We start from the raw sequence: 20,212 nt of genomic DNA on the forward strand, positions 1-20,212 counted from the left end.
TGAGAAACAGATAAAAAAGCCCAACCTATAAAATATAGAGCACAGTGACATTTTGCATAAAATATACGTAAGTTTCTTACCTGTTAGTCAGTGTAGCCGGCATTGGATGTGTTGCGTTAGGCGGCACAGTTGTGTGGGTGAGCGGAGCAGGGTTCTGGGATATTGTGACAGGGGTCTGAATAACCCCATTTAAAGCTCCTACAATGCCATTAATTGCCAGTTGGTTACCTGGCAAAGCTCCAATTATTCCACCCACTGCAGACACAGCAGGAATGGTAGATGTTACAGTCTGCATTCCACTAGCTAGCGCTCCTACTGTCACGCCATTGACCTGCTGAACTCCACTAACTCCTGAGCCTTGCTGGGCTGGACTCTGCCCAGCAGGAGGAGGAGTAGAAAGAGCAGAGGAACTGCTGGTGCTCTGTCCACTGGAGGTTAGGTCCTAATGTACAGAAGAATAGAAACTTCCATTGTAAAGAGCATAGGAAAACTGTTTAAAATAATTTTATTTTAATTATACACTATTGTTCACAAGGAAAACACAAATGAAAATTACCTGATTTAACACAGGGAGGGAATTGTCTGGTAAATAGTTGTTTCCTATATGTGGGCTCTTACTGCTGTTCAAGGAATCAGTAGTAGGAGCTAGAATAATAAAAGACAAAAATAAATTTATTAACCCTGTTAAATTACAGTATGTGTTAAAATTAAAAGTTTATCAAACACTTTTTGCTAAAGTGCATGTTAAGAACACTTAGGTAGCATCTTGCTGCTCCTAAGACCAGTTTAAGTAGGGGAAAAAACTACATTTACTGAATAAATCAATAATGAAATCATTACACATTTAAATAAACTTCACCATGAAACCACGTACTAAAGAAGAGAGAGAAAAAGCAAGTCAATCACTAAGCAGGTTCTCTATGCCCTTCAAAAATAACCCATCATTTCTTTTCTACATCTTCATACAACTGGTAACCAGTTATTGCTCACTTAATATGCAAGTGGCATTGTCTATTATATTTTCCTTAAGATAGAAAACAAGTATTTTCATACTTACCAGTCTGTGTTGAAAATGCATGTATTTGATGAGATGGACTGGGATTTGTTGTTATTGTTGGGAAAGGCACTGAAAGCTGTGCATTCAATAACTGAAGACGTTCCTTTTTGGCAGTCAAGTTTTTAATTTGCTCCTCTAATCTTCGATTTTCAACTTGAAGTTGGTGTAATGATTTCAGCATTCCTAAAACTAGCAAAAATTTGATTAACTTTTAATAAAGACAAGTCCCACATCCAGGACTAAGTATTTTATGGACATAATATCAATAATCTTAGAAATAAGTTAAAACTCAAATGTAGAAATCCTGTAAAATATTTCTAAATGGGGTTATTCCTAAATTTTTATGTAAATATAAATATATCTAAGCATGAAAGGATAGTATTCCTTGATGTACCATCTGGAAACTTTGTTGTCCACATAGCAGAAAAAAAATCCATTAGGTAATTTCTATCCTCAAAAAAAAAAAAAAGATAGCATTTTATTCTCCTCAAAGTAAAAGCCTAATTAAAATCGAAGTGGGACGGGGCACAATGCAAGCTGTAGAGTGCACACCTAGCAAACGTAATGCCCTGAGTTCAAACCCCAGTAATGCTCCCTCCTCCCCTCCCAAAAACACGAAAAAAATCAAAACTCAAGTGCCTGCCATGATTTTTCATTAGTCATATTTGCCTTAGGAAAGGATGTCACACCAATGTCCTTCACCACAAGGAGCACACATTTTATTTGTTGCTTGTTTGCAGCTCAGTGGTAGAGCACATGCTTAGTTTGTGCAAGGTTCCAAGTTTGACCCCAGCATTAAAAAAAAAAAAATTACACATGTCACCAGGCACCACCTGGCAGGAAGCCTCCAATTCCAGCTTTCAGCCTGTTACTCCACAGGTCTCCCAGCAGGGAGCGCTGTGTGTGCGCCCCTGCCACCGTTCTCACTTCCCAGAAAGGCGTGTATCATCTATATAAACAGGCTGACTTTCTGTCTTGCAGGTCACCTCAGATACTGTGTTAATTCCTTCCAAGACCTGGGCCTCCCAAATGACAACACAGAGCATTGCTTTTAGGCCATGGTGATGGACACTTTAAAAAATTCTATGTATTAAAAAGTTTTATTTGTTTAACATGACCCCAGGGCTTTGGAAAGACACAGCTCTACTGGTACAGACACACATGGTCATTTCCCAAGGATTTAACTTTTATCCCTCCTCTTAAAGATCCCACAAAGAAACTCTTAGTGTGCCCAAATGAGATGCAATAAGACTAAGCTAAACCTGTCCTCCAGCTATCATGTTTAAAGGATTATCCTGGCATGAATTTCCTCACAATTAGCATTTTTTGTTGGGGTACCATTCATAAAAACACCAATTTATGGAGTTGGCTCACTAGCAATTTAAAAAGTATTTTGTTTTAATAAAGTAGTAAAAGTTATCCCAAAATGATGAAAATCATCTATTTTCCCCAAAGTCATACATATAATTAGTACCAGGACACTTCAGCTAATCACCACCTGCTCTTTCACTTTTTTTTTTAAGTATTTTTCATCCATGGTCCTAATACTTAAAATCTTAAAGACATTAAACCTCTATATACAAGATATACCACTATATAAGTATACCACATAATTTAATAAACATGATAAACATGACATACTGATTATATAACTTAGTAATTTCTCCTCCTTCTAAACTATACAGTAAGAAGATACCTGCCACATTTCACTAAATACATTCTTTTAAAGAAGTTCTCCCAAAGTGAAGTTTTCTTCAAACAATTAATTGCTTGGAGAAAATTGAGCTCATGTAATTTCATAAATTGATAAGAACTAAGTATAGCACAATGGAGAAACAAAGCATCAATGTTACCACAGTGTAAACAATAACCAGATAACAAAAGGCACTTTAAGATGTTCTTTACATTTTTCATGTCATTTTCTCCTAACAACAACAACCCTACGATGCAGGTAAGTTCTTATTCCACTTCTACAAATGAGAGTAAAGAACTTCAAGAAACTTGCCCAAGATCATAGTGTTAGTAACAGTTAATTAAATTGGTTTCATTAAACTACCACATTGTACCTTCTTAGCATATTATACAAGATGTGTATCATAATCTCGTATTTTTCTGAGTAAAAAGGACTTTGGCACTCATTTGCCTGCTTGTCCATCCATCTTTATTTAAAGACAAGAAAATAAGTACTTACTGTCACTAGGAGTACCCTGTTCTAATAAAAATTGCTGTCCTTCACTCCACTGCCTCTCCAAAAGCTGTTCTATACTGGCTGCTACTGGAGGCAGATTTTCCAAACTGCTGTTGCCTGGTTGATCATAGCGAATCTGTAAACTGCTTACAGGGGATCTGTTGAAAACATTAATTGTCAAGTTACAAAGAAGGAAATGCTTTTAAGGAGAGTACATTAGACTTTCTTACCTTACACTGACCCCTTTTTCCTGTACAAGTTTCCTAACACCAGGCTGCTTATGCCAAACATATCAGGTTTCTGGGTTTTAAAAACTATAATCTACCCTAAAATTGAGTAATTATCATTCTTCCTCCCAGAATTATAAAATAAAGGGAATAGCTGACCCTACTACATAATTAAAAACCACCAGAAAATATAAAAGCAGCCCAAACAGAAACAGTTCTACACAATTCTGCCTTAGTATACATATCAAATAATGCCAATTACAATACTGTAGAAGGCATCTGGATTTACAACCAACAAAATACTATATATCAGTGAAAAGAAAATTTTAACAATTTTGAAGCAGCTTTTTGTTATAAATTCAAAATTACTATTTTCAATACTAAGGACCATTATTAAGTCCAAACCAATTTTTATTTCTAGGCAAGCTCTCTACCACTTGAGCCACCCCCAACCCCCAAACCAACTTTTATTTCTAAAATGTCTTAGATCTGTACTTCAAATGGCAATCATTAATCAACCCTTCCAAAGAATTAAGATGAATGTGTAATATTTTCTTGTTCACTTTTTGTTTTAAATTACTAAATTGGAGCCATTTTTGGTCTCCAGATTCTATTCTACCATAATAAATCAATAGCTTTAGCATTTCCAAAGTGTTTCTACATAATTATCTCATAGACCTTCACAACAACCCAGTAAGCAGCCAAAACCTGGGTTACAGGTTCCATGTGCACATAAGGAAACAAGATGGGCTTTTAGTGACTTGTCCAAAGACACTACTGGTGAATGACAGCTGTGCCACTACTTGGGTCTTCTAAGCACCTACTAATGTTCATGCACAGCCTTAATAAGCTCCTCTACGAAGAAATCTCTTAAAATAAGAAGTTCAAGTGATAAGGCTTTATATTTCATATGAAAATGCAATGTGCAACACACGTTTGGCCATGCCTCTCTAAGGACGACGTTATGCCAGGGTAATTTAGGCTATTCCATTTCAGGCTGATTTTTAAAGAATAATAAAGTAGGAAACATTTGCTAAAAATAATTTAGTTCTATGCATCGTGTTATGTTCCATTAAAAAAAAAACTATACTAAGTAAAGTAATCACTAAGGGATTTTAAATAATTTCTGGGTCACTTAAGTGATGTTCTAAGTTTAAAAAGGGGACAAAGAAATGCTTCTTCCACTACACATGAGCAAAAAAACCATTGGCTTCTTTGAAAAAGAAAAGTATATGAAGTATTCTCAACATAAAATCACAGAGTAGTAAGCTAATATTGTCATTTATATTTCAGAATCCTGGTTTACAAAAAGAGATGATTTAATTTTCTTCAAAGTTCAATAAAGAAAAACACTACTACTTTTAGTTCAGCTAGGAATTGCATAGGGAAAAGACACTACTAGATGTACCATTAGAAAAACAGAAGAATGCGAAGTTATTAGACTAATGTCTATAATGATAAAATGTTCCTTAACAGACATTCCCCAACTATATCACCCAACACAGAAACACTAACCCTCATTGTTGTCATCACATGAAAGTTCCCACTTTTCCTCCCATTCTCCATTGTCACCCAGTCTAATGTTTGAAATGAGTTTATAAAATTAGAGAACACAGAGAAAACAAACTAGAAGGTGGTGCAGAAGCTGAAAAAGTGGAATAAAGCAAAAAGACAGCTACCATTAAAGTCCATTCTCTTCTATAAACTGACACACTATGTCACACCACCATTCTCCCCATTAGACACAGAAAGAAGACACAGTTCCACAACCTCACACTGATTAATAACTTCCAGATTAATAAATGGTACTGGACTGCTGTCATATAATATCTAAGGTAACTTCACAAAAATGAAATATGTTTGCTATACTCTGCTTCCAACAATTTAAGAGCTGGAGGGCTATCAGGAACCTGCCACAGAACTCCACTTGCAAAACAGCAACTAAAGACTGAAGGTAAGTGCATTGCCCACAATTGCCAAAACTGGAGCCCAAAGTCACAAGTCTTAAGACTATTTTATCAGCAAAAATCATCACCCAACTCACTCAATGCATTAATTGCACCAGCAGCTAAATATACAAGTGATAAAAGAGTGCTCAAACTGAAAATATAAGAAAATGCATTCCTTTTAGCTTAGAAATCGAATGTGTTTAAATTAATATTCAAATTAATTCAGAATCATTTTTCTTGACTGTCTAGACATGTTTCTTATCTACAGAATGCTTTCACAGCCTCACAAATGTACACTCTTCTGATAGGAGATAAGCAAGTTTCCAAGTCTCAGTGTTTCCCTTTGCTTCTCTATGCAGTGTAAATAGCAGCTTGCTTACCGTGGTGAGAGACTTCCCCGGGGTGAGCTTCCTCGGCCAGCTATGCTGCGGCCATTGTCTCCAAGATCTTGATCTGCAGTGTAAATATTTCAGAGCTGATAAAGTGACTCTCACAAGATAAGAGGTTTTAAGCTCTTGCCCTGATTTTTCCTAAAACACACATTAAACCTTTACCAGGATCTATCCAGTTACCATGAAAGCAGAAGACCTAGCAAGTTGCTACTTTAGAATTGCTGAGCTGTGGCATGTAAAGCGTTGTCCCTACATGTTTCTGTGGGTGCAGAAGGCATGGATTATGTTCTGTTCTTTCATTCCTTTCAATTTTACAGCACAGAAGCGTGGTTTGAATTTGCAGTACCCTCCCCTCAGCCACTTTTAATTTCTACCGTTAAAGCAATGAATCACAGCTGTGGACAGCTAATCTGTATGCTTATCACAGCAAATCCTTATGCTTTGTATTTTTTAACACTTTGCATCCCAAAACAAGTTGTAAAACACACTTACATAGGGCTTACAAGAGACTAAAGCTATAGCATATGAATCCTTGCACCAACAATAAAATTGCATAAAACACTAACTTTCCAAATTGGCAAAACAAGTAGAAATCCAGACTTTTGTATTTGAAAGGAAAAAAAACAGCTAGTCTTTTTAAATATTTCTGAGGTAATAAGAGTATCTCCTCTTGAAAAGTAACTTGTATTTCCCCTGCAGTTAGTCCCTTATAAAATCACCCTATCTATCTGGCCTCTTTCAAGGTTGTCCTCCCCTTATTCTGAGTTAGGTAACCTCTGACCCTTGAAGGGTAAAGACCTGACTGATCCATTCTTGGTGAACTGTTAAACCCATTCCCTTCCCCCAAACAGGCATGACTACTTGGACATGTCAACAAATCCTTAAGGATGGAATGAAACAAAGCAAATCCAGTGGCTCATTAAAACAGTACAAGAGGCAAATGCTACAAAATGTCAACTGGTAAATATTCACAGGATTACTAAACACTGTAGAAATTCTCTAACAGGATTTTTTAAAATCAAGTTTGTGCAATGCAATTTCGTGAATTATGCAAATAAAATTTAGGCTATTCACAGAAAAGCCCAGTGTCATGTTACTTTCATTGCATAGAACTGAGGACTGAATACATCAATCACAAAAGTCACAGGAGACTTTGTTACATTCCTGCCTGCTGATGACTCTTAAACATTTATATTTCAGACAGTTTAAAATTTTAAAAAGCATGTCACTATTTTGCAGCACAACTACGATTCTTTCGGTTTAAAAAAAAAAATCCTCTATATTAACCACACCCCTAGACTTTTTTAAGGATGAGCCAACAAGGGGAAAATTACATTGGGGAGAGAATTTAAAAGTTTAATTAATTCTTGAAACTTACCTGTTTGATTGTTTTCAGACTGTGCTATGAGCGTGGCCATTGATGGAGTTGGATTTAATCTGTTGCTATACATATGAGATGGTCCCTGACTAAGAGAAGATCCGGACAGGGTATTTGCCTAATTGAAAAGATAATAATAATAAATGAATTATATTGGAAAATACCTGAATGTTTTTTCTCCTACACACCTAGTAAACTATTCTCTAGCTCAAAATATATGCAGAAATTCCTGACTTTTTGAAAAGCAAATTTCATTTTTGTTTTAGCTTTCCAACATGTCAATTTTTTAAAAGTTACATAACTACAAATTTTCTTTAAAAAGTATTCAAAACTAGTCAACACAAAACCCAGTGTGCGGTAGCCATGTAAACATAGGACTATTTAATCTTATTAAAATCATTTACAAAATAAGAGCAGGTAGATAACAGATGTCTAACAAATGCTCAAGTCTCAAGCTGGCTAGAGAGGTCAAAAGGTTCAACTACTATTTTTAGTATTTTAACTATATAGAGCCACATTTTCCATTGCTTAACTCTGTCATTAGTAAACCCTGCACACTGTTTTGTTACTTCCTATTTTGATAGACTTGGAAGCCTGCTGCTTTTGCTGTTTTGTTTTGTTTTTATTTTAAAAGAAAGCAAACAGGCATCACAAGTATGTTTTCTATACAATGCAGGGCTCAACGAATCACAGCTTTGCCCTGACCCCATATAAGGCACTGTCTTTTTGGCAGGAAGCCAGCTCTACTAACTGAAGAGCTCAGTCCAAAGTTTGTAATTCATTCATGTTGCTAACCACAATTCTGAAGGCCTCTACTGGGACCTGTGCCAAACAAGCGAAAATAAACCCTTAAACAGATGAAGCTAAGGAGGCTGGCCAAAGTGTTGCATAATCCAGTGTAATAAAAATGCCTTCTTTGATATGCATACTCTCTCCCTCTTTCCAAGAATATTTAACCTTAAAATGTGACATTCTGGAGGCAAATCTCTTGTACACAAAAACTATTACTCACAAGAGGCTATTAACTGGCCTGAAATAATTTTCGTACTTAACAGAGCCACAATTTTTGACTTATTCCTGAATGAAATAAAACTTTTATAAAATGAAATCACTGCATAGCTATTTCAGAACAAAACCCTTGAAAGTAATTTCAAAGAACTGAAGCACTTCTAACATAAAGAAAGTGAATAACAGTAGAATGAAAGATATATTTTTGGCAGGTATTATAGCATATAAGAGACAACAATGACACAGTAGTTATAATAAGCAAAATATTACAGAGAATAAACTGTGTTTCTGGACAGATTTCTAGCCTGACAATGTATTTAGCCTTTAGCCAACTTGTTAAGCATAACTATACCTTTACAATTCATAGAAATAGTTTCCAAAATGTAAAATCCTATCCTTGCTTTCTATTGTTTCAAAGGGTATAAATTCAATCTGATCAGTTTCTGGGTTTCATTTTTTTCCTCCTATTAACAATATGCATTCAGAGTCAATAAGTGTATACTTTAAAGCACCATTTAATTATTAATTAGCCCTCAGTAAAAGTTGTAAAAACTTCAACATAGAGATCAACAGTAGATAGTTACCATGTGTTAAGTAGTATGGGATACACAGGAGAATCTTAGCTATCATAAAATAACTGAGAACAAGAAAAATACAAACAAGCCAACAGAAAAACTAGATGTTTCCAGGCCCGTGTGTTATCAAAGTCTCAGGTACCTAACACTTAAAAATGCCTTTCAAAGAGCCAATTTACTCTTAACTGGAGACATAATTCCAAAAAAGATTAACTAAGCATATAACAGATGAGAAGCGGAAAATTAATTAGAAGGAAAAAGAAAAATAGTATCTTGAGACAGTTTGTTGGCACCAAGAAGTAGCAGCTAACATCCGGGGAGGAGAGAGAAAAGTCTGAGGATGAGTGAGAGGACAAAGGGCAATGGAGGGGCACATTCAAGGCACAACACGATTAACTTTCAGACTCTCCTTGTCTTCGCAGTCATCTATGGTACTTACTCGCTAAATCACAACTTATAATTTACTAGTTGGAGTACTTGTTCAGTTCTAATTATCAGTTTCATAAACTGCCCTAATCTCGTAATAAGAATCAAGAGAGCCAACTCTTATCAGAAATACTCTTTTTTAGGAAGTGTTTCTTCTGCCAAGGACTTCCTATTTTTCCCCAATAGCTTCTAATTTCAGAGAGTGACTCTTTATTGTCTCCAAATTATCTTAGTTTCTCCATCATCCAATAGGCCTGCTATACTAAAGATCAAAACTGAAAGCAGTACAGCATAATAACTGGTCTGCACGATGACTATCACAAAGAGAATAATGTAAACTATCTTTAGCATATTACAAAGTAGGAAAGTCTCTCCCTTCTACCCCTACACCGCAGTACAGGAGATTGAATTCAGGGCCTCACACATGCTAGGCAGGCTGCTCTAACTTCTTCCCATTTTAGTTTGTTTTTCAGATAGGCTCTGGAGTTAACATTTTGCCCTGGCACCTCTTGGGATCACAATCTTCAAATCTCCACTTCCTGAAAAGCTGGGATTACATACACATACCACCACACCCAGCTTGTTTTTTGATAGTGTCTCACTAACTTTTGCCTTGGCCAACCTGGAACCACAATCCTCCTCCTAGCTCTGCCTCTCAAGTAGCTAGGATTTGGCATGTGTACTGCAATACCTAAAGTCTCTTTTGAAAAAAGATAGCTGGTAAAAGTTAATAGTAATAAAATAGTAACAACTAATTTCTGACACTATCAGATGGCTAAAAATCATCTGACAGTTGTTTTCCTTTATAAAAATAACATAATTATGTAAACAAATTTTCAGGTAGGTGGTACATGCCTATAATCCTACTCCTCTTTAGAGGTTGAGGCAGGAGAATTGAGAGTTTGATGACAGCTTGGGCTACACTAAACCTGACTGAGACAAAAAAAAAAAAGACTTTCAAAAAAGAAATAAAAACAGGTTATTGATGTTACAAGATAGGGTTTTTTTTTTTAATGTTACTGCATCTAAATCACTGTACATTAATTTTGACTGGAAAACTCAAGTCATGAACATCATTTCAAGGTAGGCAACATGAGCTACCAAAGACTCCATAAATGTCTGTCACAGTTAGGCCACTATTTCCAAAATAATGTTTGGAATGGTTAGTAGTGCTAGAACCACTGGCGAACCTTCTTGTTAGTGCCTCCAGGCCAAAACCCTCTCACATTTTAGTGAAAAGATCCCACAACTTAATAGAGAAGGTTAAATTGAGTTGGGAAAACACAACTTACTGAACAAAGACACACGATTATCTGGGCATTTTGAAGACTAAAAAAACAACAGTTTTGCATTAGTTAAGTGAAAGCACTAAGATTCACAGGGATGAAGAGAATTCCACGCTAACCTACACAGACAGTGCTTATGAAGCAAAGGACACTGAAAGCTTTTATATGGAAGAAATCTTCAACAAAGAACAAAGGAAACACTAACGTGACACAATACTTCTCAACAACATATTTTGGACAGGGATTTTTAAAAATGCATTGAAAACAATTACTAACATACCATAAGTCTGCTTTAGAAGGTCTGGTATAAAGACGAGAAATTCAGCTGGGTACCTGTGGCTCATGCCTGTAATCCTAGCTACTCAGGAGGAAGATATCAGAAGGATCGGCGTTTTTAAGCCAGTCAGGGCAAATAGTTCTTGAGACCCTATCTCGAAAAAACCCAACACAAAAAAATGGCAGGTGGAGTGACTCAATGTGTAGGCCCTGAGTTTAAATACAAGTACTGCCCAACAAAACCAAAACAAAACAAAAAAAAGACCAGTCTAAGGAAATAGTTCACAAGACCCTGTCTTGAAAATACCCAACACAAAACGGGGCTGGTGGAATGGTTCAAGTGGTAAGCACCTGCTTACCAAGTATGAGAAGCTGAGTTCAAATCCCAATACAGGAAAAAAACAAGACTAGAAATTCTTTCTGGAAGGAAGTACCTATATTATGACATTTCAATTTCATTCTGTAGCAGTAGGAGATTGGCTATTGTGGACATTTCTTCCTACCCCCACCCTCACCCTCATACTGGGATTTGAACTCAAGCTGGTGCCTGGCATGGACAGACATTCTTGCTCTATTGGTACTATAAGCAAATGAGTTTGTTAATATTAGGAGAAGCTGAATGAAGGATATTCACAATATTATGTGAATACTATGTATTGTTCTTTTCTATACATCTAAAATTATTTCAAGATAAAAAGTTAATATTGCTATGATAAAGTTCTACTTTAACTTGTAATGTATGGTATCTTAAAGAGGCTCCCTCCCTCCACCCCACTAAGATTAATAATTGAAAAGAACCACTTCCATACTTAAGATGTTATTTATTCTGACACTCTAGTAAAAACCTCATTAAGAAAAGGATAATTATTTTAAAGATGGACCCAAAGACTACTGATTAAAAATAAACTGATGATTACAGAGGTAAATCTGAATCACTTTTAAGCAAAATATGTTTAGGTGTCTGAGTTAAAGAATACCCTTGACAAATCTAGAATAAGTTAATATGTTAAACACAAGAAAAAAAATGCAAGTCTCTACCCAAAGCAATATTCAAACTCAAAACAAATCAATGAAATTATCTCCTAAACAGACTAGCATATCCTATTAAAATATTAACAACATTAAAAATGTATTTCAGGTTGAAATGTTACCTTGTTAATAGTTCACCTGCTGTATTTCAAATGTTTGCTTATGAAAACAAAGGTGTTTGTAAAGAGCTATAACAAATTCCTAGGTAGTTGGCTTTTTTCTAAGGAGTTAGTTGTATAAGGAAAAAGATGAGGTCAGCCCATTTATCTGCACATGAGACTTAAGAGTAGGTATTGTTTTTGGCACATTTTACCCCCTCTCTAATGTTGATAACCCACACAGAGCTTAGGGCATGTCTGTTGGGACTACATAGAGAGGGAAGTATGTGTTTTCATTACCCCATTGGCACCCTGCCACCAAGAAGAACACATAACTGGCTTTATTCAGAACCACTGATAAGTAGGACAGTGAAGTCAACATAGGGAAAGCTGGGAGAAGAAGACAGAGTCCTGGGAGTACTTCACCCAGGTGGGTTGGGACTTTTCATTGTATAAGGAATACATTATTTATTGATAATGGCAGAATTATAAAGAATGAATAAGAAAAATTAGGTGTAAAATATCTTTGGAAAATATTGTATTCAAACTTCCTTTCCTGTCATACAGGAACAGAGTGTAGCAAGCATTTAAAATGCACAATTAAACTATCAATAAACATTCAAGTTAAATGTTTCCAATAAGAGCTGCTTCTTCAAATTTCCACACTGACACGTGAGTTTAAAATGCACTCTTCTAAAATCTCATCAGACTCACTAAATTAAGCATTTACTCCTTAAAATTTCTAATTCATATATACTTTTTTGGAGGGGAGGGACTAGGGTTCAACTCAGGACTGCGCTGGGAATAATGGTACCTATCCCATAGGAATATTACCATAATTGAGTTAATATATATAAAGCACTTAGAAGAATGCTGGCACAGGGCAAGCTTTATATTTTAGCTTGCTATTTTATGAGGGTTTGGGTATTTTGGGTTTGTGGGTTTTTTGGGCAGTACTGAGGCTTGAACTCAGGACCTCATGCTTGCTAGTCAGGTACTCTACCCGTTGAGCCATTCTACCAGTGCATATTTTAGCTTGCTATATTAAAAATTACTTTTATAAGCTGTTATAGTTTCCTTTTTCCATAAACATCCATTAGAAAATAAGGCAAATGCTGGTGGCTCATGCTGTAATCCTAGCTACTTGGGAGGCTGAGATTGGGAAGATAATGGTCTGAGGCCAGCCCAGGCAAATGGTTCATAAGATTCCCCCGATTCCAAAATAACCTCAGCAAAATGGACTGGAGGTGTGGCTCAAGCAGTAGAGCAACTGCTTTGCAAGCACAAAGCCCTGAGTTCAAAACCCAGATCTCACGAAAGAAAATATAAATTAGCAATCACATTCTGACACCATGGCATATTTCAAAGATTAAAACCTATTTCTCAACAAAACACTAGATGGTATTATTATTATACAGCAATATTTGCAGCAATATTTTAACCTACATATTCTATAATAAAATAATACTATAAACAGTATTTTTAAATATGTGCTTTTTGACTTTACAAACACAGAATGTTTGATCAAAAAGGTTTCCTAACGAAATATGAATGAACATTAGACAGGGATCAACTCATGGGAAGTTTCATCCATTCTCCAACTTCATTCAAACTTTATACTATGAAACATACTCTGATAACAGCCCCCATTTCTGTGTCAGCTACCAGCAGTAAGGCTTTAATGCTCAGCATGTGATGAGAGATGAAACCAAGTGTGAACAACTTTTCTGGTCCCATGAGTAGGCTGACTGTTGAAGCTGTCAGATTCAATTGCATCATTCCACATTATTCAATGCCCCAAACTGCTCCTTAATTGTTAGGAGCTTAATGTATTCAAAACCACCATTTAGGCTAATGCTGAAATGCTCCACAATTGAGTTCCCAAAAGGTACTAGGAGGGATTAAAGTATAGTTAAACCATCACTGAACACTCATGATTGGATGGCAGGATGTGCAGAATAACCAACCAATTCTAAGTGGGTTTCTTAATTGGTTAGTATCTAATCAATGCATCACCTATGTTTTGGAAAAAAATATGTTCCTAGGAAAAAGACAATTACTGAAATATTTTAGAACTGGAAAAGATCTTGATCTACAGATGAACATAAACTGGCTAATGTTAATCTACCTACATTAGCATGGAATTATGAGTTTTAACAGAAAATGCCAATACTATTTTTAGTAACGGCAGTGTTTCTGTGCAACTTTCTCACTGGTAACCAGGATGTTTCTGTAACCACTGAAATTATTAACTATTAATTCTAATGTACTTTATGGTCTGCAGTTGAACATCAAAATATATGTGAATAGCAGGAAGGATAAGTACTTAAATTATTCCTATTTAATATATGAAAACACTGAGGCTCAGAAAATTAAAAAGGTTACCCAAAACACACTAGTGAGTAGCAAACCTCCTGGAACCCAAGTCTTCTGACTCAAAATTTCTGCTATTTTGCATTGTGTCACAAAAATGGACACAGTACAATTCCCCCCAATGTTTTTCAAAGAGATGCCTGTTAGCATAATAGGCACATAATTGAGAAATTCATTTTTATAATAATAATTGGAAATTAGAGTCGGAATGTCTAGATTTCAGATTTTTACCACTTACCAGATAAGATACATGACCTTGCACTATCATATAACACTTTCATCATCCAACAGTAAGTAACATTACCAAACAGCTATAACTTATTTTGCTCAGAATCAAAACAGATGAAATTTTCATTCTAATCAAGCATGAACACAAGTATCTCCCCCTCCCCTCCACTGCCTCGCCCAATTGAATTTGCATAGGAAACAGGAGAATCAATGTGTCATAATCAGTCATCATCTGAAAAGAAATGAAGGGCTACATTTAAGACAATCCCCCCAATACATACACACCCATTACAGTACTAGAAAACAAAATATTTAAAGTTAATTGAGGTAACAGTGTCACAGAAATATGTAAAACTTTAGTCACTAAACTGTACCTTTAAAATATCAGCAATACTAGTTATCATATAAATCTGGAAGTTTATTTAATATTAAGTGATTTTTTTTTAAACCTCTCTCACTCTTATAATATGAGGTAAGACAAGAAACTGTGATCATCTATCTACATGAAGATGGTGTACAAAAACAAAGCTCAGAATGCAGGGTATAATACAACACAATTGTTTATTACATTCACTCTTAAATTTTCCTATTAAAGAAATCACTCTTCAAACGAAAGCACGTACATTCTCGCCAAGACAAAACAGAATGCAAGAACTGGGGAACAGTGGGATTTGAAAGGCAAAATGAAAAATTAATGGTACTTTACAGACACTAATTTATATCTCTACTCATGATCCAACAAGGGAAGCAAAATAATTTAACAATGATATGGACAGGAGTTCTACCTTCCAAAAATGTTAAGGAACTATAACTATTACTAATATCCCACCAAGAGTTAATGTGGGTTTTCTATCAATTAGTTATTTGTAAAAGGACATTTATTCTAAAAAAAAAAAAAAAACAAAAAAAGTATAATATATCAAATACAACAAAAGGATTTAACACAAGATATAAAATTGGGTTATCAGTTTTTTACAAAAACTTTTAAACTTGGGTAGGTAATCATTAGAGTTCCTTATCTTCCCACAATTTTAAACTATTTCCTTTTTTTCCCATTAAAAGCCCAAATCAAGGTATTCTTAGCTTTTAATTTCTATTAACCTATCTTGATTTTACTTCTCTGTTCACTTTCTAGGAAATAATTTGTAAGACAACAGCTAAATAAAAGGTCTCTCTACCTTATTTACAATGAAGATCAGAATGAAGAAGAATGAACCCTTAGACTTATCTTGCTAGCACCAACCCAAGCCACTAAAAAATTACTATTTCATTAAGTTTTATGGGGAAGGGTTGGTAAATAAAAAGTTATTCAAGTTTAGTATTTCTATTATCTGTCCATATTTTTTTAAGTATTTGCTTGCTAATATGATGGTTTTCTTTTCTCCTCATCCTCACCCCCAAGTGTTGGGAACCAAGGGCTGTGCACATGCTAGGCAATTATGATATTCTTAATAACTTTAGCAAGACTTCTACAATTATACTTTAAATATTACTAATTTCCATTTACCCACTTATCTTATCACATCGCTCTCTTCATTTTAAATGTTACCTATAAAGCATATCTAAATAAAATGTTAAGGTACCTTAATACACTGAATTGTATGGTTCAAAGACAAACAAAACCTACACTAGGGTTAAATAGAAATGAACTCGTGTCATGGGAGGGGGGGGGGAAAGAAGGACTCAATTACCAATTTTAAGAGTCCTATTATTTCTACCTAAATATTTTTATATACTTTCCCTTGCATGTTGCCTAGAACAGTTCACATTTTCACATTCAAAACATTACTATTGTCCCAAGGAGCTAAATTGAAGTAGTTCTGAAATCAGTTCAACTGAGAGGTCAACGTGCCTCAGTTGCCTGGAGACTGATGGTTGCTACAGCAGCACCAGATAAGCCAGACTAAATAAGCTTCAGCTTCTAGGCAGAAAGCGTTTACTGCTAGACAGCAACACAGATGCAATTGTCTCAGCATGCAGCATTTGAATCTAACTGGATCATCACATTTATAAGTGACCCATCTTAACAAAACATGGACAGGGGATAAAAAGTAAAGATTTTAATTGGACTGAATCCTGGATTACTTGCAACTATGATTTCTTTGTTCAACAGTTAAGTCACATGTTAAATAGAATTTTTCCCTCTAGCTATAAATTTCTCTTCAGCACCACTTCCCCCCATCCACCTCTCCCTAAAGCCAGTCCTCAAACACACAAACATAATGATTACGTAACAAATGAGATTTTTGCTTCGTTCAGCCTGGAATTTACCAAATAATTAAAACAGATTTTTATAAAGACAGAAAAGAAAATGCACATTGAAAATGTTCATGTGATACTTGGTCCAAGGATATTAAGCTATCAAGCATAATGGTTACACTTAATTTTTAAAAAAGAAATAAAACTATTTATGAGAGCCATTCTTTAATTTATCCTTTCACCCTCCCTAGGCCAAGCCTTATTATTATATATTATGGCCACCTCACTTTTCTAGTGACATCATAAGCTAAAAAAACCCTTCCTAAAGTAATCAAATGCCCCCTATTCAAAATGAGAGGTTCACCAAATATTTAACTTTCATCTCCAAAGATGATACTACTAATCATGCCATTGATTTTCTGAGCTGAATGGTCTATGTTCATTCTAGTATTTGGCTTTATTTTAATGGTGATTGTTTACACTCCATCACTTACACGCATGCATTAAGAACAACCTAATGTTGTGCTTTCACATGCAACTTAAAGAAAATGCATGTGATATTCTAAAGTACCATACAATAGAAATTACCTAAACATACATAAGTGCTTTTTTGTTGCTGTTGTTTGTTTTTGTCTTGTGATGCCTGGGATCAAACCGAGGGGCTTCACACATTCTAGGCAAGGGCTCCACCCCTGAGCTATACTTCTAGCTGCAAAGCTCAGGTTTATAGCAACATATATGCAACTACTTAACTAGTTGTAATTGTAGTCATTATTGCAATTTTTTCAAAGTGTTAAAACTACTAAGATATGAGAAATGAACATTAAATTATAAAGAATTCCAAATGAATAAAAAAATATACATGTTAAGAATCTTTACTGTTACCTTTGGGGAGGTGTGTGCATGTGCATAGCTTTACCCATCTATTGTCCTAGTCGTAAAATTCGTATTTTTCTTATTTGATGCTTGCTTTTAAAATGTTTCTGTAGACTAGGGCATCTACTGAACTACAGATCTAAAGTGAGGTAAAAGGAATGAGGATAGGAAAACCATTATTTGCAAACTTTATGAATATCTGTTGTCTTCCACTAGGAGGAAAACAATGTAGTGGTTAAAGGCATCATTCCTCCTTTACACAATGTTCTCCTATGATAGTTTTAAAATTGTAGACAGCAGATCTTCATGTATTATTTGTGTGATTTTTAAAATTTGTTTTAAATTCACAGAAGTACAAAATTGGCTCACATTTTGTGAATTCTACTTTTCAAAGAAAAAGAACACCCTGAAAATTACTATTTTATATCCTCACAATAAAATGAGAAACCAAGAAACTGAAAAGAATCAAATGGTGTCCACTCATTTGTCCTCTTCTCATGAAGATCATGTTAAAAAAGACTCCTATAGAGCTGTATTGCATTTGTTTTTCCTCCAACCAAACTTACCTGAAAAAAAGAAAAGAAAAAAAAAAGCAGCAAACTTATCTAAATGCCACGCTATAGCATTAACAATAACGTACTTGAGTTGTAGCAGCTGCAGGGGGTACAGACGATGCAGCTGAGGGGGAAAGCGCTCCCACCTGCTGCAAATGCCCAGAAGATTGCTGAGGTAAATGAGAGCTGGAGACAGGAGTACTAGATCCTGAGCCAGATATTACATTTGGAAAGGATGCTGCTACATCATTGTTGTTATAAATACCTGCAAGAAAAGAAATTTTATTTAAATATCTTATAGTAAAATTTGTAACAGACATAAAATATTAATCAATAAGCTACTAACATTTCTTCCTGATTCCTTCCACCTTCCATAATAAATTTTATTGTTAGGGCTGGAGATATGGCTCAAGCAATAGAGTGCCTGCCTGGCAAGCATGAGGACCTTAGTTCAAACCCCGGTATCACCCCCCCTCCAAAATTATAAATTTTATGTTAAAAAATGTACTACAGTAAGTGCGTAAACATTGATGTTAAAAAATGTACTACAATAAATACATAAACACTGAGTTTTCTGTAAGAACCTAAGTCATTCTTCATTTGGTAAAATATTTGTGTTATAAAAAGACAGGGACCACATCTCGTGTGTGTGCGTGTGCGTGCGCGTGCGTGTGTGTGCGTGTGTGTGTGTAGCTATAGGAGCCTTGTTCTAGGAAGGCTACAATGTAGAACAGGACTACACTTGAAAGTGGGACTACACTTGAAAATGAGTCAATAAAGAAGCTGTGACAAAACTGTGAGAATGAACAACAGAGGTGGGTTCTACAGACAGTTAGGAAATAGACCAAACAGAACCTTACCACGTGGCTACATGGGGGGTGTGAGCAGTGGGAATGAGGGAAGAGGAAGAATTAAAGCATGATGATGACATGAATGACTAGGTGGTAGTACCACTGCCTACTGGGGTCACAAGAGATAAACAATGAAAAGACTTGATGAAAACATTTTCAGTTGTTCCATGGGGTAAAAGCCAGAAGGAAAAAAAAAAAAGAGTAGGAAGTGAAAACTACTCCTTCTGAAAAAACAAAAGAGGAAGCAATAAGGACATGAGCCTACATTAAGTGGAAACAAGTAGTTACCGGGGAAAAACAACTTTTTCTTTAATAGGCAAAATTGCCCGTTTATGCTGATAACAAAAAGCTCATAGAGAAGGAGAGGTTCTTTGAGGATAAGAGACAGAACATCTAAGAACAGGTAGTTCTCACCAAGTGAATCTTTTACCCCACATAGGGACATTTGAAATGTCTAGAGACATTTTTAGTTGACAAAATAGAGTGCTACTAGTATCCAGTGGGTAGAGTCCAAGGATGCCACTAGTGCAGAACAGTCTCCAAGGTCGTAGAGTAGCTCAAGTGGTAGAGCGCCTGCTTAGCAAGCGTGAGACCCTGAGTTCAAATCCCAGAACCATCAAAAAAAAAAAATAAAGTCTCCAGGACAACTAATTACTTGGCTCAAAGTGTTGAGGTGATGAAGACTGAAAAAGCTTGCTACAAACCAGGGCTGGAGAGAAGGGAGAGGAAGATCAAGAGAATCTGGCACTTAAAGAGGAGCTGGAAAGAATGAACTAAGTGGGCTGCAGTCAAAAAAATGCAGAAAGTATAGCCCTAGATGGGAACAATGTTTATCAATTATATCAGTACTATTTGCCTTGTTTCAAAGAACATAAATACTATCAATTCATATTTATAAAAACACCTACTACCTTTTGCAAACAAGGAAAATAAAAGAATAGGGGTAATTTCAAAGTCCTTACAACTATAATTTAGGCTCCTAGATCCTTTTTATATCCACAATTTCTTTAGGAAAAATATCTATTCATTCTGCAAATATTTAAGAACTCACTGTTTACTGGACATTATTGTAAGCTTGGATATCATTATTCAAGCTATGTGGTCTCTGCTAAAAACTTAGCAGAAAAAAGAAAAATGCATTTCTGGAAGAAATAGTGGCTTTGAAGCTAATTTCTGAAGGCACTGCAAAACTGAGGAGAAGGGTGGTCTCAGAAAGAAACATGAGACAGAAAAAGCAAGGCA

General features: G+C 35.5%; 1 protein-coding gene across 17 annotated transcripts in view; it reads right to left on the reverse strand.

The window, feature by feature from the left end:
- The window catches only part of Mllt10 (MLLT10 histone lysine methyltransferase DOT1L cofactor), a 161,783-nt gene that overhangs the window by 9,049 nt on the left and 132,522 nt on the right, over positions 1–20,212 (reverse strand). For all 17 annotated transcript variants that reach the window (XM_074056537.1, XM_074056548.1, XM_074056547.1 and 14 more), the window contains 7 exons: positions 18,206–18,384; positions 7,192–7,309; positions 5,802–5,874; positions 3,249–3,403; positions 1,058–1,246; positions 557–645; positions 81–442 (listed from right to left, as the gene is read on the reverse strand). In XM_074056537.1, the coding sequence (XP_073912638.1) occupies positions 81–442; positions 557–645; positions 1,058–1,246; positions 3,249–3,403; positions 5,802–5,874; positions 7,192–7,309; positions 18,206–18,384 (1,165 nt within the window). The remainder of the gene's footprint in view (positions 1–80; positions 443–556; positions 646–1,057; positions 1,247–3,248; positions 3,404–5,801; positions 5,875–7,191; positions 7,310–18,205; positions 18,385–20,212) is intronic.

Source organism: Castor canadensis, chromosome 15 (genome assembly GCF_047511655.1).
Source record: "Castor canadensis chromosome 15, mCasCan1.hap1v2, whole genome shotgun sequence".
Classification (NCBI taxonomy): domain Eukaryota; kingdom Metazoa; phylum Chordata; class Mammalia; order Rodentia; family Castoridae; genus Castor; species Castor canadensis.